We start from the raw sequence: 25,242 nt of genomic DNA on the forward strand, positions 1-25,242 counted from the left end.
TATATGCATCAGTACACTGTAAAATGAAGTTATATGAAGACAAATTTATTATACAGGAGGTTCAAATCATCTAAAGTACGATATATCATGCCTTTTCTTAGCATCTACTTGATGCAAATAGTAGCTAGAATGAGTGGTGTACACAATTCTGAGCATAGCGTCTTAAAGGGTTAAGGGTCCCCTAATTTTTATACCTGCTGCTTCAAACAGTCATGACCACTGCTACTGCGACCAATGTAGGTTGAGCTCTTAACTCATACTTTTTGGTGTGATCCAACTTGGATTGAAACAGCAACTTCTCAGGCAGATATTTTATGAACCTACCTAATATGCTCAGATGCTCCACAGTACTTGCCAGACCTTAACCACAGTGATGAGAGTGTTTGGAAACAGAATTAAAATTGTACTATTTGAAAATGCTATACAGTCGAGCCCACATATAACGGCCCCACTTAAAACGAACTTTCGCTTAAAATGAACAATATCCGCGTGACGGCGAAATTATACATTGGTTCGATGGCACAAAATCGCACTTACAACGAATGTCTCCGAGCACCGCTGATCGGTTACAGAGAACGGAGTCAGTGGTCTGCCAACTTCCCGGAAAACCACTTTCGACCACGGATTGGGCATCAGCGAGGTGCCCATACATTCTTATTGTTAAACGCCGACCCTGCCTCCACGACCCTCTAGTTGCCGCTCTTCCTGACCCATGAAGGAAGCAAAGCTGTTTCCTTCCTCCATGCCCCGGCTGCTTTTTGTTACGCACACCTCCGTCTTTGGTCCCCCCGCTACTCTGAGCACCCCGCATCGCCAGACGAGGCCCATGTTTTCACACTGCCACCGATCTTTCGAGGATTGGTCACCCATCCACCCTGTTTTTGATCGCTGGTACTGTCGTTGGTATTGCCGGCCTGGAGTGACCAGACCATTTGCCAACATTGTTGGCCACCGACTGTATCCGATAGTCTGCGTCTAGCACACGAGCGTATGCTACCCCACCGACTCTGATAATTTGGGATTCGTTTCGTGTTTAGGACTTGTTCTCGCTCACTTTGCACTCGGCTCAGCATGCCTTCTTCACGCGCGTGTGGAAGGGCGGAAGCGGCTGTTAATTTTGGGAACGAATTGCAAAATATCGAAGTTCATGAGGCTATGCAGACCCGCTGGCGTAAGAAAACGATTTCTCTGACCACGGCCGCCGATTCTTCGAACACCGCGGCATGCACCGATCTATGCGGCCGTGCTTTGACTTATGCACGTGCAGGCACTCCTTCCAAGTTTTTCCACGTGCCAGTTTTGTGGACCTTTCAAACAAGCTACCCAACCTGCCTCCTTCCCATGTGTTTTCGTTTTCAAGGTAACCTCCCGCCGCATCCTCTCCTCTCTTTATCGCAACTCCTTACCCTTCTCTCGCAAGTCTGCTCTCCTCTCTTGATCACAACCCCTTTGCCCGTCTCCACCGCTCCGGGACTCCCGCCACGCTGGCTCGAGTTAGTTACCTTTTCTGGCTGGAAACAAGCCCAGTGCTGTTCCACGCGCTCTGGCATGTGTGCAACGTGTCCGCACTTTGCTCGCTCTTGGTGTGCGTGTGGGGTCACGATGGCCGACGGGAGGACTAGAATCTTTTTTCTGCTGCTAAACAAAACTTCGAAAGTGTGACCCCTTTGCTTGAGCGTAATCCGCGCGTTAGGTGACGCGTTGCGGAGCGCTTACTCATAGCTGTTGAACACCTGGCAGCAAACTTGCCACTTCGGGCGTCCAAGTATCCAGCTGTGGAGATGGTGAATATTTCATGGGCAGCAATGACGGCTACATGCACGCGAAACTGTCTTCGCGAGGATGACTTGTCGACGTCGGGCCCGATGCCGTGCCTGAAGCTTCCGAACAGGACCACTGCGGCGGCGATTTGTGGCAGCCCGTCGTCGACTCCGACCTGGGAGAGCAGGTGGGACATCTGTTGCGATGGTTTAACTACGGCCGATGATAATGCCGACACTGCGGAATCGTGCACGGATTGGGGCATTGTGAATGAAGTACGTGGCGAGAGTGATTTGGAGGAATCAGATTGCGAGAACGAAAAAACTTTGGAGCCAGGGCCTCATGCAGCTTATGCCACGGACCTCGGTGAACGAGCACCCTGCCATTTTAAAATAACGCGAGACCGCCCTTATCGCTTCTGCTCTTCGAAACACGTGCATCACAGACTTTTGGGGGCAAAAAAGTTTGTGTTTTCACTCGCAACTTTGTTTAAAAGTCGTGTTTCACTTACTATGAAATTCGGGTACAGGGAACGGATGCCGCGTCACGTTCAGGTTCGTTATAAGCGGGCTCGACTGTAGTATTTAACACTTTCATGACTGCAGAAAAAAAAATTTTCTTTTTGAAAATATGCAATCACATGAAAGTATTTGGGGAGTTGCATCTCTGTCATCACTTTTGCGGTGAAAGACAACACAAAGCAATCACCACGCATCACTTTTAAGTGCTAGGCCAAGCTCCTCACCAAGCCGTCTTCGTGGAGAGAACTCCATATGTACCCATCATGTTGGTCGAGGGGTTACGATGCTCGACTGCTCACCCAAAGGCTCGAATCTCACCCATGGTGGCCGCATTTTCGATGTAGGCGAGAATGCTTGAGCCCTGTGTACTTAAGATTTAGGTACATGATAAGGAGCCCTAGGTGGTCCACTATAGTGTCCCTCATAATCAAATTGTTGTTTTAGGATGTTAAACCAATAGTTAATATAAATTATTATTATTAGAACACCACCATCTCTGTAGCCGACCCCAAGTGGTCCCACCCTAATTAAGCTGACACCCTGCACACAAGTGCTCTGACTTTTAAAACATGCCAGATAGGTTTCACATCAGTGTGCAGCAGTCATGAAGCGGTCTGAGGAGAAAGTGAAGCTGATGGGCTGCTAATGTCTCGGGGCACTATGATGCCCTGCCCTGAAACATCAGGCTGCACTGAAGTCGGGTGAATCGAAGTAGTCTTCCGTGTATGTGCTGCTACTGTCATCCGGAGATTGCCGCTCAGATTCATTGAAATCTGTCGAAATTCACTTTTCTCATGGAGCATCGACGAGCAACAGTGATGGCATATTTGAAACTACGAGCATGTCTCTTCACCTTCGAAGAATTTGTAAAAATTACCGTGCAGCAGAGGAAAAAAACTTGAAAGCGAAACGGATCAAATAATATCTATTTTACCATTTAAACGAAGCTAGCTATACGAAAATATTCAGAGAGTGCAAAATTTGGATTTGTGTCCATCGATAACATACTATCGACGGAAATATGCACATTCCCAAAAGTGTTAAGGAACCCATTTCGGGATGAAATAAAATGTACATAGGATATATTAGAGTACAAGTCGCATAAGATATAATGTCAAGATGTGAAGTATACTTGCAAATTAGTAAAGTGCACATGTTATGGTACAGCCGACACCCTGTTCAGAAAGAAGCGCGTTCCTCTTTCCATCATCTTAGGACAAGCTCCATCAGGTATCGTTCGGATCTCAAGATGTGGTCTAGATAACAGCTTGTTTCTTCAGTGCTCATTTTTTCAGGGTACTTACTGCTGACACTTCTTTGTTTCCAGTTTGCACGGGAAATCCTTCTTGTGTGTAGACTGAGAACACATGTGTCAACGGAAGACTGTACAGAAACCATAAAGCAGACAAAGTGAAACATTCTTCGTAAATGGAACGTTGATCTACTATATGAAGTTTGATTTATTATGTGTGCATGTTGCAAATGTTATGCTGACCATCTTACTTGTGCTTGCTTAATTGAGCAATATGTTTTGTGCTTCAGGTCACACTGCGAGACTCCTCGACTTTTAAGGTTGAGTACACATTAGAATCGCTTTCGGAAACTGGTATGCTGTCTGACTTTGATGTGCTTGGCAACATGGTCGTCACGTGTGGCTTTGCCAACAGGCAAGTAACTCGCTGCTGCTATCCCAAATATGTGTGCCAAGAGACGAAAAAATAGAGTAATTGAGGTCATACATGGATGAAATTGACTTTGCGTCGTTGTAAGCAGTTTGTATTATTTAAAGTAGATCAGGAAGAAACTCATTGAATAATCATGGATTTATCAACATTTTTAGAAATATAGCAGCGCATTATTCATATGTTTTTGATAAAAATGCAGGAGAAAAATTGCTATCTTAGAAACTGTACAATTCAAATTGATTACAACATTGCAAATTATTTTTTTAACAATATCAGGAACATTGGCACTACGGTATTGTATGTGACAAAAATGTATCATCGAAGTTCTACTTATGTGGTGTGCTATATTGTGAATTGTCTTGATCACCTGACTATACGCAGTTCTTTCTTCAAAAAAGTTAGAGAAAGCCGGAAATGAAGAAAATACAGCCAAACCTACTTATGACTATACCAGTTTCAGCAATCTATATATGCATATATTGGTTATAATGATGAGAAGCTGCTGTACCTTCAAATTTTGTATGTTTTCTGTTCTGAAATAAATTCTTACAGCATTGTTCGTTTGCTGCAATATTGTTTATAAGAATGAATTCTGGCTGTTTGGTGTCTGTGCTGAAAGGTTATGTAATGCGAAATCCTTTGAAAAAAAAAAAGAGAGAAATCCAAGCTGCCAAACCTCCGCCCACAACCACATCTCCCAGCAGTGCCCTTTTCGACCTGCTGTATGCTTCACCCCATAACAATGTGGCTGTGCAGCAAGGCTGACTTTTAAAATCTGCTACAGGGTGAGAGCTGCAGTGGCTTCCACTAATGCGTTTTTTGAACGTGCAATTTGAGTGGGAAGTTGAGACTTCGTAGAGTTTCTGTATCCACAACTTTAAATGCTTTCATACGTTAGCTCTGTGTGTGGCGGTCCTGTGAAAGCATTCAATTTTTCAGGCATATCTGAAAATTCGGTAGTTTGTCTTTCGGCACATTCTATAAAATATTATAGGTTTCTCGAAACAGCCTGTTGTCCCCCACTTCGCTTTTTTCGTGCAACTTGTTTATAGCAATTATCAGTTATGACAATCAAATTTTGATGGCACTTTACTAAAAGTGGTTTTTGCTGTTACAAGACCTGCTTCTCTGTGTTAAATCCAGCTTAGATTAAAATATTGTTAAATATTCCTTAATTTTGTTGCATTTACTTTTTTATTTCATTTATATTGTCCTATCTTTTATTGCCACATTTATTACTGCGCATGACTTTTTCTATGCATGTTAGTGTAGTGTCTGCTACTACAAAGTACTTAGTACACATTCTCACCATTGAAAAATGATATCGCACGAGTGTCCATCTCAGAATACGACAGTGCCTAACATTGGTGAGAAGCAACAAGATCATTGATACAAAGATCACATTCACGCTACCTCTGTGAACACGCGAACATATAAATAATGCTAACGGGGTGTATCTGTCTCTGAATAAACAATGTAGCAGAGGGTGTTCATGCATGAGTGTGCAATGTACACTTGTGCTTCTGTAACAGATTTCGTTACTTTTCAGGGATATTGGATGCTACGATGTCTCATATTTCATGCTTGTGCGATATTAAGAAATTACAAGGATATATGTGGTACAGTAAAACCTCGTGATAAGTTTTCTGGTAAACTCTAAAATAAAATGTGTTATACCAAAATCGTGTCAACTAAATAGGTTGAAAAAAATAAAACATTATAGATACTCATTCAGTAATTAACTTTTGTCGAGAAACATTGAAGTAGCTGGTCAATTTGCACTGCACGTTTTTGTTTTATTTGCTGGGCACAGATGGCCACACCTGGAAGCCATCTTTTCACTCAGAACTGACACTGCTGCGACCTCAGTTGCTCTGCAATGCATAGGTTGGGGCACAGAGCAAGAATTTTTTAGGAGGCAAAACTGTGATCACTCGGGCATCCTGGAAAAGCCACGAAATTGGGCACAGCACTGACTACTCTGTCATGAAGCTCCGCAGGCAGAGAAGGAAAAGTGCGCGTGCCGCTTTTACCACGCTCTTGTTCAAGGCCAATCTGCACCGAATCACTGTTTTTGCGTCACGTTAAAGTGTGTGTGTGTGTGTTTGTGTGTGTCCTTGCCATTCCCAAATTTTAATGAAACAGCTTTAAAGAGCTCATTTTGCAGGAATGCTGGCATCGGCGTCATTGGCTTTGAGTGAGAAATCGACGCTTTTTATGACCACAAAGTCAAGATGCAAATAAAATGACCGGGCATGTTTACCTTGAGCCACCAAAGTATCTGTCTTTGCATGTTTTCCGCACTTCACGACAAGTCCAGTTAATTTTTCTTAGTGTGCATATGTTTGTGAGTGTGTGTGTGTGTGTGTGTGTGTGTGTGTGTGTGTGTATGTGTGTATGCGTGTTTGTGTTCCTACTTCTTGCTTCTTGAAAACAGTCACTGGGCATCAGCTCTTGGTTTCCTTGGTATGGCGTGAGCCATTGTTTCCGACTTCACTGGACCACTAGAAACTTTCAGGGAATTTCATGTCCTTTCAAGATGCCTACGGGCTGTTGCAATTCGGCACAACACGCTTTTTCCCCTTACTAAACTACTGGACGAAATGTACAAAGCACTCTTTTTCGTTGAGACGTCGGCCAAATTGGTGGCACCGGCACAACATAAGGAAGCCAAGATTGCAAAGGGATTCATGGCCGCTTCTTAGGAACTTGCCCTCCCAAGACCACATATGCATGCGCGCAACACGTGAGCAAGGGGTGCATGCATGTGCATGCGGGAGACGTCGTCTGCTCAGGGACCATATAGCTGTTTGTTTCAAGCACCGTACGGCCTATAATTTGGGCAGTATCATTAAATAACTGCAGCCAAATTAACTGTTAGGTCTACCAATCGATGTTACAGATAGAAATTCAAAAATTTTACAATGTGTGAGGCGCTATCTCAATTTTTATGTGTCGCCTCCATAGAAGTGCATGTAAAATATGGCAACACGCCGAAAGTGTAATCTGTCAAGCTTTGGCATAAACAGCATTCTTCCGTGGCACTATCGCGTCGCCCTCGCGTGCTGCTATGGCCTAGAAGTTTGTCCTCCTCAAATTCTTGCTCTGTGAGTTGGGGCCTGTTGGAACCCAAATCGAGCTATTATATAGCGAAGAATAAACATGGGATCTCTAGATATATCCATCAAGATCCTCTTTTGTAACCGTATGATCCAATTTTAGGCAAAAAAATTATTCTATAAAACATGAAAATGCATTAATTCCAAGGAACCAAAACATCACGGCATATCCACAAAGTGAATGATAATGAGTGGGCGAAGCAATGGGGTCATTTGTTGTCATTGCGAATTATCTGTGACGTTGGCGACTCACGCATGTGAGTGACAAAGCGATTGTCAGTTTCATAGAATGTTTATTGGTCATAAATGGTATGTTGTGTCTAGTTGTGAATTGCATTTTGCCTTCAATATTACTGCTTTGTCGTATCGGATCTAGCCTGAAGTTGGCGAAGACGAGGTCTGTGCACATTCTCCTGGAGGTTGTTGGTTGTTTCAAGTCGTACGAAATGCAGCGTATAGCATATCGAGATGTCAAATATTGCACTAGCCAGTCATCGTCCATCATGATCATTGTCGTCAGAGTCATCGTCATGGCATATAGCGGGTACCTTGTATGTGCTCTGGCGTGATGGAAGAGAGCGTGTGGTCTAGAATGCACTTGTTCTTCATCGTCATCAGCATCATCATCACGGTGTATAGAGGGTACCTGGCATGTGCTGTGCCGTGGTGGCAGAAAGGGGGCGTTAGGTCTAGAATGTGCTTGTTCTTCATCGTTATCAGCATCATTGTCAAAGCATATAGTGGGTACCTTGCATGTGCTGTGTCGTGGTGGCAGAAAGGGAATACATGGTCTGGAATGTGCTTGTTCTTCATCAACATCAGCATCATAATCATGGTGTATAGTGGGTACCTTGCATGTGCTTTGTCATGATGGCACAAAAAGAATGTCTAGTCAAGAACACGCTTGTTCATCGTCATAAGTGTCGTCGTCATCATCATCATCATGACGTATAGTGGGTACCTTACACGTGCTGTGCTGTGATGGTAGAAAGAGAATTTGGGATATGGAATGCGCTTGTTCTTCATTGTCATCAGCATCACCGTCAGCGGCAGCAAGGCGCGACAAAGGACAGACGTCCTTCATAAGCTGTTTTGTCCCTAAAACATATTAGGCCGAAAAATCATTATGCATTATCGAATTATCATTATGCATTATCGTATAGAGATTTTGCTGTATAGTTATATGAAGTAATGAACTGCAGCCGAGATGTTTCTACGCAACTAAGTTGTGTTTGTGTCTTTTATTCATTGACTTTCTTCACTCATGGAAAAAAAATAAACAGCAACAATAACTTTAGGCAGTAGGAAAAATCACATAAGTTTGTAGTCATCGTTTAATTCTTGCAAACCTCTTCTCTCTCTCTTTTATTATTTTGCAACAGACATGGTACAATTACAGTGGATCCATTCATAAAAGTCTATGACCTGCGTGTCATGCGGGCTGTGGCACCAATCCAGATGATGTTTCCACCTACACTGCTGCGCTTTGTTCCTGCCTTCACTTCTCGGCTCTTCGTTGTCTCTCAGGTGCGCGTGCTTCACTGTTTGTGTTTGATTATACAGTCTTCATTATTTTTACATTTGTATGCATGTGACTTTTATGTGGAGGTACATTTTGTTTTGTGACTTATGTGCAACATCGTGTAACTGCTGCAACATTTTGATAGGGGACTGCGTACAAATGAGGAAAATGGAAATTGTTGTGATGAAAACTGGTAGAAACTCTCACGCCCACATCAGCTGTCAACTTGTTTAAATGGTTGGATTGCTGCGAACGTTGTTGTAAACTGTAGAGGAAACAACTTAGACTCTGTGCGTGTACTGTCAACCGCAAACACTATAGAAACAGCAGAGCCAATGCTCCCCTTTGTGAGGTTTACCCTCACCTATATTTGTGCCCCTCTCACTGGTTCACTCTTTTTACCGAGCTTTGGCCTTGCCTATCTTGGTTCGACGCAGTCCTTCCTCTCATACCGAGTACCACTCTTGCCATGCTGCATGACCTGGTGACCAGCACTACGACAGTGGACAGGGGAGCTTTGACTAAAAAGAGAGCTGCTGCTAAAAAACATGCTGTTTATGGAGGCTGAAACCAAAACTTGTGAAACATATGGTGGTAGATGTTCCTGACTTTTTGCCATGGCCAGAAGTGGCACTGGATAAATGTCCCAGGGCTGCAAGTACATGTATACCCAAGGAAGGGAACAGGAAACAGCTGTTGCTATAGCATGGCTGGTATGTAGTATGTAGTGAAATGTAGCGTAATACTTGCATAAATATAAGGCACTTGGTTCAGCCCTGCCAGGGGAAGTTTGTGATGTGATTTCCATTTACCCAACAATTTTTAGGAGTCAGGTAAAAACTATACAGATATCATCACATATGTTATCACATATATTATCACATATGTGATCACAAATTATGCTGACTCGACCTGAAGACAGTCAAAATAATTGTATGTGCATTGTTTAGTCCTAGGTCATCGCATTTCATTCCAGGAGTACTACATATTTGCATATTCTTGAATATTTCGCTCCGCAGGCTGGTCAGTTCCAGCTGGTAGACACAAGCACACTGACCCAAGCATCATACATCTACCAGCTGGAAACCGGAGGTGCGCTTGTTCACACCTTTGACACTTCCTCATCCTGTCAAGCCTTGGCTTTTGGAGATAATGCTGGTGAGACTAGTACTGCTATATTTAAAGGGAAGCTGAAGCATGTGAAAAAACAATGCTTTGGATTGGGTAATCACATTGTCTCTTGCTGAATTTAGAAACCTATGTGAGAGTTCTCAAAAGTGAATGCATATAGTACTTTTTGGGCAAAAAAGTGTGGCTGCAGCCACAAGGCTTCTCGGGATGCTGAGCAAATGCAGTCACGTCATCTGTATACTGCGTCGTCTGCAACAGCAGCTTTTGTAGAGCTGCAGTTGCAGATGCGCAATTACCACTGATATTCACAATTAGCACCCACAATAGCGCAGAGACGAGGGTAATCAGAGAGGCCACGATTGAAGCTATGAGATGATTGTTCAAATTGTGCTGAGCTGTTTGTCGTTATGGCAGACATTGTAATCCAGATGCAGAACTTTAAGAGTCTCTATACTTACTTGAGCACTGGGTACATAAACAGTGCTCTCTCAGTTCAATTTACAAAAGTGGTGAAATCTTTCGACAGAATACAGTGCAGCTTCACCAAAGGTACCGAAAATGACCTACTAGTTCGTTTTCATGCCTAAACTTTTGGCGCACTTATTTGGGTGGAGCTAGACAAACTTTTCTTTCGTGTGTTCTAAAGCTCCTGCTGCAGCAACTGCGGAAAAACTTCAGACGTCACCGACAATAATGTCGATTGTTGTTAACGACGAAATTTACAGAATTCTAAAACCACTTCAGCTTTCCTTTAAGCAGCTCTGCACTTTTTCAGTGATCATTGTACTCAAAGTTGCTGCAATGCCTAAGCAGCGGAGTTACATCTTGATTTGAAGTTTGAGGTAGCTTGTGGTTATAATTCTACGGAGTTTTAAAACCCGACTGCATTGAAGAGGTTCTGCGGTTGTCATTAGAACCTCAAAGTGAAAATGGAAGCCAACAGGTGGAAACACACTGGGTAATAAAAGTTACATAAACGAAAGGCAGCTGCATCTGACAGACCAACCATCCCACTATGGTATACAAAGTTTTTAGGCCTATAAAACCTTACTATAGAAGCTAAACCATGAGCGAAGTGCCATGTAGCCTGTTGGGGATTCTTATTTAAGAAAAGAAGAAAAAATTTAACTGCTCACTAGATGAGGCATTCACTGCCATGATTACTGAAAGTGGCATAAACACGTAGCGTATCTTTACGTGTTAGAGCAGCTGATTTTATCAATCCCTTTAATTGCGTATTTATTTGTTTCTAGTTGCTCATTGTTTTTTTTCTACTTTCTCTTGATTTTTTATGCTGTGTAAGTTAGATGGCTAAGAACACATTCACTTTCGTCATGTGTTTGCTTATTTGTTTTGTTTTTGCTATTGTGCATTAGTATTTCTTTGTTTGATATCTATTTACAGGATACCTTCACCTCTATGGGGCCAGTGCTCATGTCAACTTTAATAACTTCAGCCAACCAACCGAATTCGCTGACCCAGTAAGTTGTCAACTGCCTAGGTAAACTGACCATCTCGCACATTGGTTTTAATATGAATAGTGCAACAAAGGCAATGCTTTTAATGTCTAATCAGCCAAGCTGCATTGTCTTCTCTCAAATCTAGTTTCCTACTCTAATTTTTCGATTATTGGACTTTTTATTCTTATTTTATTCTGGTTTTTTGCTAGTTCACTTGACTGGTGGGCAGAGTGCAGATTTAGTAGTACTTACCTAAACCTCAAAGCTGCCCCTTTCAGGTGTCATGCTATAAGGTGTCAGGAAAGAAGCGTTATTGCAACAGTAAAATCTCTGACCGTATTGTCTGCAACGTCATCACTTCACCTGGCGTGGTTACGTAGAGTGCTTCTCATTACTATTCATTTTCTAATGCTGGTCATAAACTTTCTTTTTACGTTAAGAGGTCTTTCTACATTTCTTCTTTTTTGTCTTTTTCATATAATGCTATGCATCCTTTGAAAGAAGAAAGTTATGTGAAATGCACTAAAGAGTATAGCCATTTACCTCAGAAACTGGAAAACACTAGAGAAATGTTTGCGACACGGCAAAATTGATGTTGAGCTGCTTATTGAGAGTTACTACAGGCTGATTTATTAATTATACTTTGATCTAGCTCCATTTTTGCTAGTCTCTTGGTTAACCTTGTTTGTGCAGCAACACGAGTTTTTCCTCATTTCCGAACCTTTCTGTTGGCTGTATTTGTTTTTTCTTTTCTTTTTTGTTTATTTTTGTGCTACTCTCGGGCACTTGAAAACTTCTTTTTGTCAATTTTAATTATAATGAGACCTTCTAAAGAACAGCTTCCAATAAATATTTCTCTGCTCGTCTGTGTCTCAGTTAATTTGTTTTTCATTTGTTGTGAATGCAGGAAGAGCCTCTGCACCCGATTGATATCAATGATGAGATAGCCCCCCTGTCCGCCATACCCATGCCCTACTGCAGTGGCAAGCTGGTCTCGGACCTGCCCAAGGAGTTCATTAAGTATGTTTACAGGTGAGTCTCCTCTGTCGTAGCATATACAGTCGACCCTCAATAGTTGAAACTCGGGTAATTCAAACATTTGGTCAATTCAAACAATTTCGGGACGTTTGGCTCACCTGCAAAATTTTCAGTGTATTTTAAAGTGGCTTCATTCAAATTGCTCTACTGCGTAAAGTTCGTGAATTCATGCTTTTTGCTTACACGTGCCTGAAAATATCGTATGGCTCTGTCACTTCTAGCCGAACATTAGTGCTTTTTTGAGCCACTAACAGTTGTAAATAAAGCTGAGTGCCTGTTTACAAAGCAGCCGAACTACCTAAACCATTCATGTGGTAATCGAGGAAGATGGAGAGAAAAAAAAAAAGTGACACTGTGCAACTTTCACTGCAGTACAGTGTTGTCAAACGGGAGAGTACACAACAAAGCAGAAAACTGGGCATGTTGGTGTGTATTCATTGTTGACAGAGAGCGTGCACTAACGACGAGGACAAGGAGAACAGAATGTGACACAAGTTTTCTCCCCTCTTTGTCATTAGTGTGCTCTCTCCAACAATGGGGAAAATGTATTGAGATTCAGATGACGCTACTAGCTGTCAGAAAACTTGCACTTTTTGCCCCTTAATTACGTGTGCATGCAGGTGCTGTTTAATAAGGGGCACCAGTACGATCAATAATGTGTAAAAACTTGAAATAAAAGCAGAGCGCAAAAATGATTGGACAACAGAGACAAGAAGACTGGACAAGCGCTTTCTTGTGTTGTCTCCCGTGTCCCATCTTTTTCTTTTAAGATCATGTAGCAACTCGTCCAGCAAAGTATTCTGTTAGTCAAAACACATTATTGGCAATCATGCAGTGCTAACTGTGACATTGCTGAGGCCATGAGAAACAAAAAGTATAACAATAGGAGCTGGTATGTTGCCCAGTTCTATATTTATAACTTCTGATAAGTCAGACTTCTTATAGGTCAAGCGAAGCTCTTAAGTATCTTCGAGTTTGAATGATCAAAGCTTACTGTATTATGAACAAATAAATTTTGAACAATGTAATATTGATAAAAATAGCATTACCGTATCATATCAAAATTGTACAATGTGTAAAAAGGTTTTTTTACATTTCTGTTGCACAGCTGGCATCTCACCTTTTCTTTCTTTAAACTTCAGAAATCTGGGCTCAGTTATCTGGACTGCAGACATTACCTCCAGCAATAATTTTTGGGCCTGTTTATGCAGGAGGCCAGTTCCGATTGATCCCGTCATCTTGAACACCATGAAAATGGTGGGCTCCATTGGTTATGCCCCAAATCCTGGTCTCTGGAAGCGCAACGAAGTGCGCTACCCACACGAAGCACACCACCGTAGGACCAAGGAAACCCGTTAGTGCTAGCACTTATTCACCACATTAATTTTGAACCAAATTGGCATTGCTTCGTTAGTGTGTTTAGTTGAGGTGCGGGAGGTTACTTGCAGGGAAAGGTGTCAAAAAGCTAGCCCGTCTCGCTTTTGTGTCGCAGTTCTCATGCGGAGATCCCTATAGGGTAAATATTCTGATGGAATTTTTGCGAATAAGTGCCCTAAAGGGATGCCTCTTTCACAGATGCTATTGATTCAAAGCTTTATAACATCATGAGCTTGACAGTAAGAAAGTCAAAACTCAGTGTCAGTGTGTGCCTTTGCATTTGTGCAGTACAATTGAGTATGACATTTTTTTTCTGTGTGGTTGTGTATCATCTTCACTTTTTTGGTGATTTAAGATCAGATGCAGTGAGAAATTGGTCTGTCACACACCCACAGTAGTAGTAATTGTGGCACTTCTTACATATTATTTATTTGCTAGTGTTGAAATCTAAAAAAAATTTTGGTCTGAGTGAATTCAAAGCAAATCATGATATAGTCAAATTAGTTTGAATTGAATTCTAATATTATATAGCATATTACAGTGGACTCTCACTTAATGGAACCTGAAGGGACCATGGAAATATGTTCCATTTAACAGGAGTTTCATTTACTGAGAGTGGAACAGGAATGCACAACGCAAGAACAAAACCAATCTTGTCAGAAGCACTTGTTCTATTTAAGCAGCAGTTCCGTTTAACAGATTTGCGTTTACGGAGAGTCTACAGTATAAAAAAAAAAAAATAAGCATATTCATCATGACCCAACTAGCCTGCATAATAAATTTTTTTTTAAACTGAAGCAAGACATATACAAACGTCATTCTGTTTAGAAAGCGGAAGCAACATTGAATAGTAGCAGGATTCGACATTCATCAGAATTCTAGTGATAACCTGTAAATTATGTTACGTGTAAAAATTTTTATACTCACAGCATATAAGCCGGTAGTATAACAGGCTTTTAAATTTTAAAAAGAATGAATCGATGCGAGGGTAGTATGTTCATTTAGTCTTGAAACGGAGCTTCGCGGCAGTTTCGATTTTTCTTGGATTGACGGTATGGCATTTCTTTCCTGCGGTGAAACAATCTCTAAATGGGACTAATATACATTTATTCATTCACTTCAAATGTTTTGAAATTTCCAACTGTTTATACTTAAATCGACTGTCAATTCAAATACTGCAATATTTATTCGAATATTTGAATTGTTCAAAAATTTGTGCAAGAGTAGTTGCTATGAATGTCAGTAAAGAAACCTACACTGCTAGCTGCAGTACGGTATCTTGAATAGGTTCTGCTAAATCAAGGGCAAACATGAAATGAACTCGGACAACTACTCTGGAATGGAGACTCTAAATAATAAAAATGCGAGCATTTGAAAGTTGGGAATTCCTGGTGTGGCCGTACGCAAACCCGTAGTTAGTAGGGGGACGTGCCTGATAGCCTCCCCAAGGAAAAAAAAATTGTAATGGAAGGTGTGTTTTATTGAAAATAGGTAATGAAATGAGGTGTTTTTTTGAAATAGTAAAGGTCTTCAGCAAGTGCTCGCCTCCTTCCCCCCCCCCCCCCCCCCTCAAAAAAAAAAATTTCTGGCTACGGGCTTGGCCGTATGCATTCTGCATGTACTTCAAATTGAATGGAGGCTTCAGTTTGAAACAGTATGCACACCTAAGGTCTGATTTCTGCCTTGAGAAAAGATGCTCCTACAACTAGCCGAATGTTTCTGGTGAAATTGGCATGCTGCAAGGTTTGTACGTATTTATGATTTTGTACATACTTTTAAATGATTTGCAGGTGAAGAGACTGACATGATCCCACAATGGTATAAGAAGATTGATGTGAAGTACTCCAAAATGGGCATTGAAGATTTTGACTTTAATCTCTACAATCGCACGTGCTTTGCAGGCCTTGAGACGAACCTGCCTAATGCGTACTGCAACAACATGATTCAGGTGATTTTTTTTCTGAAATTGCTGCCTCTATTTCTTTCAGAGTGACAAATACTATAAAGCCTGGAGTAGTGAAATGTGCGTGACCTTCAGTGTTTGTTCTGTGATGTTTAGTTTTTTATGTGAACAGTCTTGCACCCATGTATTTGTTGAAGTTGAATGCTGGCAGTCCGATTTCCTTCCACAGCAGCCCAGTTCATCTGGCGTTTTGATGATACAAAGGTTGAAACTATTAATTTTATTCCTCACCTTGTTTGAAAGGCAAAAAGACCATTTAGTACCTTGAACACAGGTGCACTCTTGACAATGCTGGTTGTCTATAGCTCTCCACTACTGCAGCACTTGGGCTTTGCAATAAGGTGTAAAATTGTTGTTCCCAGTGAGCAAACCTGTCAATCATCATTCACTCAAATAACATCCTTTACACTGAAATTCTGTACCAGCAGCTTTCGTTCATTATGCTGATCATGTTGTCTAGCGTCCTGCAGGCTGAGAAGTTTCTCTCTATTTTATTTACCCGCCGTTGTGGCTTAGCCACTGTAATGTACATCGGCTAAGCTGAACAACTCTGGTTTAACTCCCAACCACTGTGGCTGCGATTTTATGGTCGCGAAATACCAGATTACCTCTCTACTTACCGTATAAACCGGACAGTACATAGTGTGCACGTGCTTCACGGAACACCCCTTCGTCACTTCTGAGATGCGCCACCAACATGCCCGGGTACCTACCAACTCCGTTGCCTACCGCTGCGGTGTTGTCTCCTCGTGCTTGCGCCCGTCTAGTTTTGCCTCACGATGTAAGTTTGAGGGCTGCTAGTGAGGCAAGTTGATTTAGTAGTCCTTGAAGAGGGAGCAGAGCTTCGGGGTGTTTCTTCGTGGAAAGTTATTACCTATAATTGAGAATGCACATTGCGATTTTTCAAAAAGTACCAGCGTGTTTGGCTGGCGCGGATTAACAAAAAAACTACTTGAAGAAACTCGGTGATATTTGCGTCTTCAGGTGTAACTTCATTCCATAATTGAGAATACACATTGCGATTTTTCAAAAAGTACCAGCGTGTTTGGCTGGCGCGGTTTAACAAAACAACTACTTGAAGAAACTCGGTGATATTTGTGTCTTCAGGTGTAACTTCATTCCAGTTCCGGGTGAGTGCCATAGCCAAGAACTTACCTGCACACAGAGATAGCTTACCAAAATACTGTACATACAAACTTGTCTGGGACCACTGCGTGCACAATTAGCGTGTCAGAGAGGCGGTTAAAATCGTGATGGCGATCGTGGAAATTCGGGTATTGCATTGAAACAAACTGTGAAAATGGATGCGAAACAATATTAGTCCACTTTGAAATATAACCGATCGGTTCGAATTGGGGGGTCAGGATTTTGAAAAATTGGTCAATTAATTCCCTAACACGGTCTCCATAATTTTCAGGGACTCCAGTGTACATTAGCGTACAAAAAAAAAAGTAAAATACAAGGTGAAAAAGGTGTCAAAACACGCGAAAAAAGTGATGACCGGCATTACCGCGGCACGCACCACGCGAAGTCTCTATCTGCCTCACATAATATTTTTCTCGGCTTTTTCCACAAATTTCAATCAAAGAGGCTTAACATCAGCTCAGTTTAAAACACTTGGTGGGGGGGGGGGGGGGAGAAAACGCTGCTGCTTTGGTCGTGTGAGCCGCAGCAATATATTAATATTATATCTTTTGTAAACTTGCCTAGCTCTGCACAACTCGTTTTCGATGGGAGCTGCTGTGCTTCACTCATCCACTCTTAAAATTGCGGCTCGAGAGACTTTAGGCTTTCACTTGTTCTTGGGCCACGCAATTTGTGGTGTTTGTAGTGAAAGCGAGATACTGGGTCCTCCTAGGTCGTGGCGCGCAGCCGGTGTACGCGGTGGCTGGTATACGTGTCGCACATCTTGATTTTCTGGTCTTGTATTTAGTGAACAAACAAGGCCTTCCTCATCCGATGAGCTCGTTAAAGTACGACATCAAAAAAACACAATGCTTCCCTTTGAACATTGTACACAGCAACATATGACGAGCCCCCAGCAAACCACGCTGCAACACGCGAACTGCCGTAGGTACCCAGGGACGTACCCGGGCATGGCGGGAGAGGGTGCCAACGGCAGAAGTGGCATCACATTAACACTATGTATAGGTCGAGTGGGAATATAGGTCGAGCCCCCCAATTTCAGGTTACCAAAAAAAAAAAAAAGGAAAACAACCCAAAACTGTTGAACCACATTTATTTGCGAATTGGACGCACTACACCCCGATCGTTAGAGCTCCCCTCAACCACCATCGCAACTGCTCCTATTCGTCCGACGAAGCACCACTGTCTTCTGAAGACGAGAGTTTGTCGCTGGCCGCCTCCCACAGTGTGTCGTCTTCAGTGCCATCCAGCGAGTTGCTGATGCAACATTTCTGGAAAGAATTTTCCACCATGGAATCCGGCAAGGAACGCCAGGCAAAAAGCACTCAGCCACAAACAGTCGCAAGCGAAGGCCCCTGTAGGCTACCCGCCAGTGTCTTGGGGTTGTCGTCGCACATCCACTCTTGGTATTCCAGCCGCACTCGGTCCTTGAACAGCTTGTTTAGCACAACGTCGAGTGGCTGAAGAGTGGACGTCATACCACCTGGTATCACGGCGAGGTCCGTTTTCCCGTCGCGGAGTGCGCATTTCACTGCGTCGGTTAAGTGGCCACGAAACACATCCAACACCAGCATGCTGCGAAGACGCAGCAGTGCACCTGGCCGACGGTTCACACCACTATTATTCATTCGAGCATGATGGCCTCGTCCATGTGTCCCTTTTTGTTGACGCGAACAACAAGAACGGGCGGGAACACTTCCATCGGCATTGTCTTGCTTTTGAAAATGACGAAAGGCAGAAGCTTTCTACCATCTGCCATGCATGCCGGCATGACAGTGAAACGCGAGTGCTCTTTGACAGTGGACAACAGCTTCACATCCTTGGCGCCGCGCTGCGTGATCGTGGTCGACGAAAGCATGTCAAACCACACAGGGGTCTCATCGGCGTTGCCAATCTGCCCCATCATGTAGTCATTCTGCTCCCGAAGCCAGTTCACGAAGCGCTGAAAGTTTATGAGCTTGTCCTCGAACTCCTCCGGCAACTTTTGACAGATGGATGTGCGCCGCCAGAGAGAAAAATTCTTTGCGTCGCATAAATCGACGCACCCAAGAGTTTGGTGCACGAAACTCTTCTCTCGTGAGCCGAGCTTCTCGAGGGAGTTCCACGACTTTCTTGCAAATGGTATCCACAGTCATTGGCAGCGAGCGCGCACGAACTTCCCGCCCAAAGTCTGCTAGCTTATCCTCCAGCTGCGGATGAACGGAACTTCGTCCACAAAACGGCATTTTTCGAAGATTGCACATCTGCAGCTTCCCCTTCTGCGCCCTCCAATAGCGCATGCTTTTTCCGATACACCAAAGTGGCGCTGAGCAGCCATATTCCCGTTCGCTTCCACAAACTCAACAACATCTAGTTTATATGCAGCTGAGTACTGCCTCCTCGCACTGCTACTCATTTTCAGTGAACGAAAAAAAAAAAAGACCACTAAAAATGCAGGGCAATGTCAAGCGGAGAGAAAACTCTGAACAAATCGAAAGCAAATCACGAACACAAAGAAAACTGACAAAGAGAAAAAAAGAAACAACCTGCGATTGGATTTAGATGCGGATATGGCCGCATCCGGCTTCTCAAGCACATGCGAGCCACATGTTGCCAGACAGTGGTGCACTTTAGGCTAGACACCGCTATATAAGACGAGGGGCGACTTTAGCTTATTATTTCATTGAAAATATCTCGACTTATATTCCCGTTTATATGGTATCTATACGTGCACAATAAATAATCCTGGGTTGTCAAAATTTATCCGGAGGCTCTGAATATGGTGTGCCTCAAGGTTATGTCTCGGTTTGGGCATTTAAAAATGAAAAAAGATTATGGCAGCTTCGTACTAGTAATGTTAAGCTTGAAGAAGAGCAGAGCTGAGTGGCCTTCCTTATTTGTTTTGCAGTTTCTTTTTTTTTTTTGTTCTCTGTCTGTCTATTTCTTGTATCTGTTCCTTTCTCTTCAGCTTGGTTTATACCTCCCTCTCTCTCTTTGTTTCTTTTTACTTCCTTCTTTCTCTCCCTTTTTATGTCTTTCTCGATTTCTTACTTCCTGTCGTGCTCCCTGTTTTCTCTCTCTCTCCCTCGTGTATTTCTACCTATCTTCTTCTATCTTTTTCTCTTTATTCCCTTTATTCCTCTCAGTTTTTTATTATTTCTTTGTGTTGCTTTCTCTCTCACGTGCTTCACGTGCTCCAACTTTGCTGAGCAGAGTTTTCATTTAATGCTCGCACCTGCTGCGCTCATTAGGGCAGCTTGCCCAATTCACGCGGCACATGTTCATGTGTGGAGTATTGTGCGACTTAGCACAAGTTTATTAAACAGCTCACTGGTATAGTTTAAATTACTGCCCTCTTTGTTTGCTGTTCCAAAAAGTATATTGTCATGTGGCTGTGACGGTGTCAAAACCAAAACGCAGCCAGTAAAGGGGAACGTCTTCATTGTGCTGACTTGCGCCCACTGAAAAAAAAAGTAGCACTCAGAGTGCAGCAAAAGCAGCCATCACACACATAGGTTGTTGATAATCTGATCAGCGGTAAGCGACATCCGCATTTGTACATTTAGCACAGAAGATTCCAGCCTGATCGTTTGTCGTTGCATTAGTTCCATAATTGACTATACTGTTTGTATTGCATGCTCAAGCTTATCGGAACAATCTGAAATAATCAGGAACGTTTGACATTCCAGCACGGTCTGCACAAGGCAGTGGTTACACTTGTAAAGGGCCAGTTCGTGAAATTTAAAAAGAAGTGTGTACGGCAATATGTATTTTTGCTACTACAATGTGTTATTGTAAAGCAATTTCTTAGATATTTTCTTGAGAGATGCGCCTATTTCTTTATCTGCTTTTTGTGGAGGTGGTAACTGGGTGCCATTGCTTTCACTCCCATAGGATTTAATTGCAGGATTTAATTAGCGTGGTTTTTCATGTGCTTGCTGACAGGTTCTGTACTTCACGGAGCCCTTGCGCTGTGCCATCATGAACCACAGCTGCCAGCGAGAGTTCTGCCTCGCGTGTGAGCTGGGCTTCCTGTTCCACATGCTGGACACTGCCCAGGGAATACCCTGTCAGGTCAGCCATGCTTGATGGTGTAATGTTTCGCTTTGTTACGTTCAAAGAACACTGCACACAGACATTTTGCCCAAGCTGCATCAGTGGTTCATACTTTTGGAGTTGAAAGCCAATTTCATTTAATTAGGATGATTTGATCAAAGCCAAGTGACAAAATATGTGCACTTGATGAGGAAATCCTCTTTGCCAAAGGAAGCCTAAACACAAGCTTGCTCTGTATGCTCAGATACTGCGGTCTACTAAATGTGCAAGAAGAGATGTGAGAAATCTCGCCTATGACTTGCACATTTGTCGTATAGTGTTCCCACTTGTCACGGCAAGAAATATTGATGTTGCCAAGCACATATTTACACCTTCCTGGTACCTTTTCACCTTAATATTCATTGTCGTCTGAACATAACTTGCAGCATCACTCACTGTGTCTGTAATTTTAGACCCAGTTGCCAAGTTTGTAATAAAACAGAAATAATTTGTTATAACATATTGTGTCACATTGTGACTGATGTCTCTCATTTTGAGATCATGCAAGCCCAGGTGCAATTGCTTCCTAATGTACAACAAAATTTGTATTAGTGTGTCGAATCAGCTTAAGTCTTTGAGATTGAACAGTGGAGAGCTGTACTTACTGTTACTTTTGTCATATAATCAATGCTTGTTTCTTTGTGCACAGTTTGCTCAGTACAGTTTGCTAAATTTCTAACTGACACTTTTGGAAGTGTTCGGTTTCTCGCCAATTCTGCCAATGTGTTTATATGGGGGCAACGAATCTCACATAATGCCATTGACATTAGTGAGGTACTGCATCGGTTGAATGTCGTGTGAAAGTCAGTGCGTGTCAAGAATAAATCATGATTTATTCTTCTGTGTAGCCACTGTTCCTGCATGTGAAAGCACAAACTTTGTTGATTTTTTTGTAGCTTTAGGTCTTGGTGAATTGTTTTCATTGTTTCCTAGTGTCCCTGTATTGTGCATATATTTTTTTTAGCTCCCATTGTTGTTGACCTTCAAGGGACCTTGAGAGCCAAAGCCACAGCCGTTACCTAGCCATTCAAACGAGACCATCCGAGCAATTTATCAGAAGTTTAAGAAATCTTTCCTGGCCCCTAATCGAACGCATTACTTAAGTGGAGTACTGTGCAAAAGCTTAGAAAAACATTGCTTCCAAGTTCTTATTGTCTGTTAACTGTTCTTATTGGCTGCAGCTGTAGCTTTAAATCAGCTGAAATTTTATTTGAAGTTTCGAATTTGGACATTCTAAAGACAGGTACCGAGCACTATACACTTGATTATCATCTTTTGGCGCTGAGAAAGCATTGCTTGTGCTCTTTTCAGTGCCAGCAGTCCATCAGTTTTGTGGTACAAGTTTTTTTCTGCCCCCCAGGAGATTGCACCCTAGTGCATGACCGTGCTGCCTAGGTGGTGTTCGGCCAAGACAAGGGTTTCAATGATTATTACTTCAGACCAAGTTCATTCTGGTACAGTGAGCTTTCAGGCGTCCATTGCATCATGGCGGCATACACTAGGCAAGGAGGGAACAGGTGGGAAAGGCAGGGATGTTAATTAGTCTAGAACGACTGGTATGGTACCTACACTGGCGGCAGGGATGAAGGAGTTTGAAAGATGGAAAGAGGAAGAGAGAGAACGCACATCACAGTAATCATCACACCTTTAGTCTATAACCGCCGGTCCAAGTTGTTTGTTGTCTTCAAGAAGCTGAGGACTGCTTTTGTCGCCTTCACTCACGGTGACCTCTCTGGATGACATTCCAGAATGGTGTCCGCTGTCATTGGTCTGCGATCTATGCGAACTAGTGCAGCTGCAAGTGATTTTCTCTGTGCATTGTGGCAAGGACAGTCGCAGAATATGTGCTGTAATGTCTCTTCGCTACCACAGTTGTCACAGAAGGGGATGTTAGCCATTTCGATACGAAATTAATCCCATGAAGTGTCTGGAAACAATGGCATCTGTATGAACCAGGGTACAGCACGATGTGGTGTGGTGTGGTGTGTGTCCTTGCAAGCATACATTATACTCAAGTTAAGGTAGTGGCTAGTATAATTTCTAACCTATCTGCCTTGCTGGCATCAATTTCATGCTTACATTTACTCATGACTACAGAAAAGGCAGTCACTTTTTTTATTTGTACCCCTTCGAAAATGTTTGCATTCAGGAAGTCTGAAAGCTCATATGGTTGCAATGTCAGCAGTATCTGAAGCTCAAGGTATGCAATTTAATCTTGCCAGCAACAGTTATTCTTTAGCCCAACCTTCTTAATTTGTGGAATAAATTGTTCATCCACTTTTGCAGACAATGTATTGTTTTCTGTTAACTTTAATGTGGCTGTACTGCATGAGGACACTTTTTGGGGATCTTGGAAAGCCTTAGAAGTTTTGAAAAGTATGATTTCGAATAGTGTTTGCTTACAAGATTGTTTGCCAGCTCTGTCACTGAAAAGGCAATGTCGGCATTGGTCTCTTATGCAGGCAAGCAACTTTCTCCGTGCATTTCGCACTATTCCGGAAGCATCTGCCTTGGGCCTCTTGCTTTCTGATTCCGATGATGCTCGCAAGAAGGTCAATTTCCCACGACTCGTGCAGAGCTGGACACGATTTGTGCTTCAACAGATACACTCAGTGAGTGGAGGATGTTTTTTTTTTTAACTCCTTGGACAGCAGTCCTTGTGTTGTGCGCTGCCTTTGGGAAGTAAATAATACACAATAAGCATTCTATGGGAAGTAAACAGGAGTTTTCTTAGCAGTAGTTTTTTTGAAAGCTTTATAGAAGCTAGTACACTTAACTTTCCAAGCTCGAATTTGGAATAAAATTTCTAGGGATGTAAAGTAGATTCCCCAAACTGTCATATAAAACTGCAATCAAGAGAAAAGGTGCACCAGGATATGAGTAATAATTTTGAGAAAAAAGTGTACCCGATAGAACGTCATCCGTATGTTGCCATTTTGTACAATTTGTTTTCACCAATGTTCGCTATCTGAAACCCAGAAAATGACCTATAATACTGCGGTACTTTTTTCGTACCTGTGGATATGTTCCTCAAAAACCACCATACTTCGATGCCAGTATTTCTTATATTTGCAAATTACAGCTGTATAATATTTCCAGTGCTATTATACAACTGAAATCGTGAGGCACATGATTCTGGTGAAGGGTTTACTGTCCAGAGCAGTGGCTTCGAACCATATGTTTTCAAGATACTATAGTCTGTTTTTCATTGCATTATTTTTTTTAGGAACTGTGGTGTCTCGGAATGAGGCATTCCCTTGGAACATATGGATACAGCAGGGACATTCAAAGCAAACAAAACGTTACATTTATTGAACTATTTTTACATCGACGATATCATCAGCCGAATAAAATTCAGTTGAATCTCGATAAATTGAACTCGAAGGGGCCCAAAAATTTATTAGAATTAAAAGAAGTTCGAATTAATGAAAGCTAAGTAAACAGAGGGCTCCCTTTGCAGTGGCGCATGTGCATTGAGCTAACACACAAGGGGGAAGTTCCGGAAGAGTTACATTTATTTACTAATCACAGGACATTTGTCACTAATTGAAGTAATTGGTGATGTGCGTCTGTACATGTTTGCCTTGCAGCGAGTCAATCGATTTTGCATGCAGCTTGCAAAGCTTGTCTGCTTCGTCTTCAGCATTCTCCTGGCAAGAGAAGTTACGCGCGCAATGTCGAGCGCCGACACTCTCTAAAGACGACGACAACAACGACTGCATCTCCGCTACTACCCTCTGCGCCAAAGCTGCATTGTGGCCAGCACGTGACGAGAAAGGAGGAGCGTCTCCACGCAGAGAGAAGCAGACCGTCTTTTTTTTTTTTTTTGCTTTTGTCACATGCGTCGCTGAAAGAAGAAGGTTTATGCGGCAGGGACGGGAAGCTTGGCACCAGTGCGTGAGAGAGAGCCACACTCCACGACATCTTTTTTTTTTCTCCTGTCTCTTTGCTCGCGGTGTCGGAAGGAAAAGGGTCTTTACGTGGCAGGAGCGAAAAACGAAGAAGCGTGCCTGTCGCAGATCGGCATTTGAGAGAGCGCAAGCACTCCACTGCAGCCTTTTCTTTCCTCTTCCTTTTCTTCTCGTGCAGCGTTTAGGTGTCGGAGGTGCCACCGCGGGATTGGGCGGGGTGCTCAGAGCATTTTCGGAGCGCGGTATGTTCGAATTAATCGTCGCAAGTGCTTGTGCGTTTGAATTACCGGGTGTTTTTTCCTATTGGAATACACATCACTTTGACGTGACTTCATCGTGGTTTCAAATTAACCAGAAGTTCGAATTAAGCATGTTAGAATTAATGAGATTCAACTGTATGTCATTAGTAATCAACACGGTAAACTACCTTATACAATATTCTAATGCACTCAATCAACATGCTAAATAAGATAAGGTGAAGGTAACGTGAAGGCGGCATCACGGATGTTCGACTCACTGCTAAGAACACACTAG

The 25,242-nt window shown here is 42.6% G+C and overlaps 1 protein-coding gene across 4 annotated transcripts in view; it reads left to right on the forward strand.

Annotated features, from left to right (window-relative positions):
- PAN2 (PAN2-PAN3 deadenylation complex catalytic subunit PAN2) overlaps positions 1 to 25,242 on the forward strand; it is a 159,630-nt gene that overhangs the window by 98,172 nt on the left and 36,216 nt on the right. For all 4 annotated transcript variants that reach the window (XM_075887506.1, XM_075887507.1, XM_037429814.2 and 1 more), the window contains exons 5-13: positions 3,825 to 3,949; positions 8,469 to 8,613; positions 9,628 to 9,766; positions 11,144 to 11,220; positions 12,107 to 12,231; positions 13,449 to 13,591; positions 15,405 to 15,562; positions 20,648 to 20,776; positions 23,260 to 23,409. In XM_075887506.1, coding sequence (XP_075743621.1) covers positions 3,825 to 3,949; positions 8,469 to 8,613; positions 9,628 to 9,766; positions 11,144 to 11,220; positions 12,107 to 12,231; positions 13,449 to 13,591; positions 15,405 to 15,562; positions 20,648 to 20,776; positions 23,260 to 23,409 — 1,191 coding nt within the window. The remainder of the gene's footprint in view (positions 1 to 3,824; positions 3,950 to 8,468; positions 8,614 to 9,627; positions 9,767 to 11,143; positions 11,221 to 12,106; positions 12,232 to 13,448; positions 13,592 to 15,404; positions 15,563 to 20,647; positions 20,777 to 23,259; positions 23,410 to 25,242) is intronic.

The sequence above is a fragment of the Rhipicephalus microplus genome, chromosome 1 (genome assembly GCF_043290135.1).
Source record: "Rhipicephalus microplus isolate Deutch F79 chromosome 1, USDA_Rmic, whole genome shotgun sequence".
Classification (NCBI taxonomy): domain Eukaryota; kingdom Metazoa; phylum Arthropoda; class Arachnida; order Ixodida; family Ixodidae; genus Rhipicephalus; species Rhipicephalus microplus.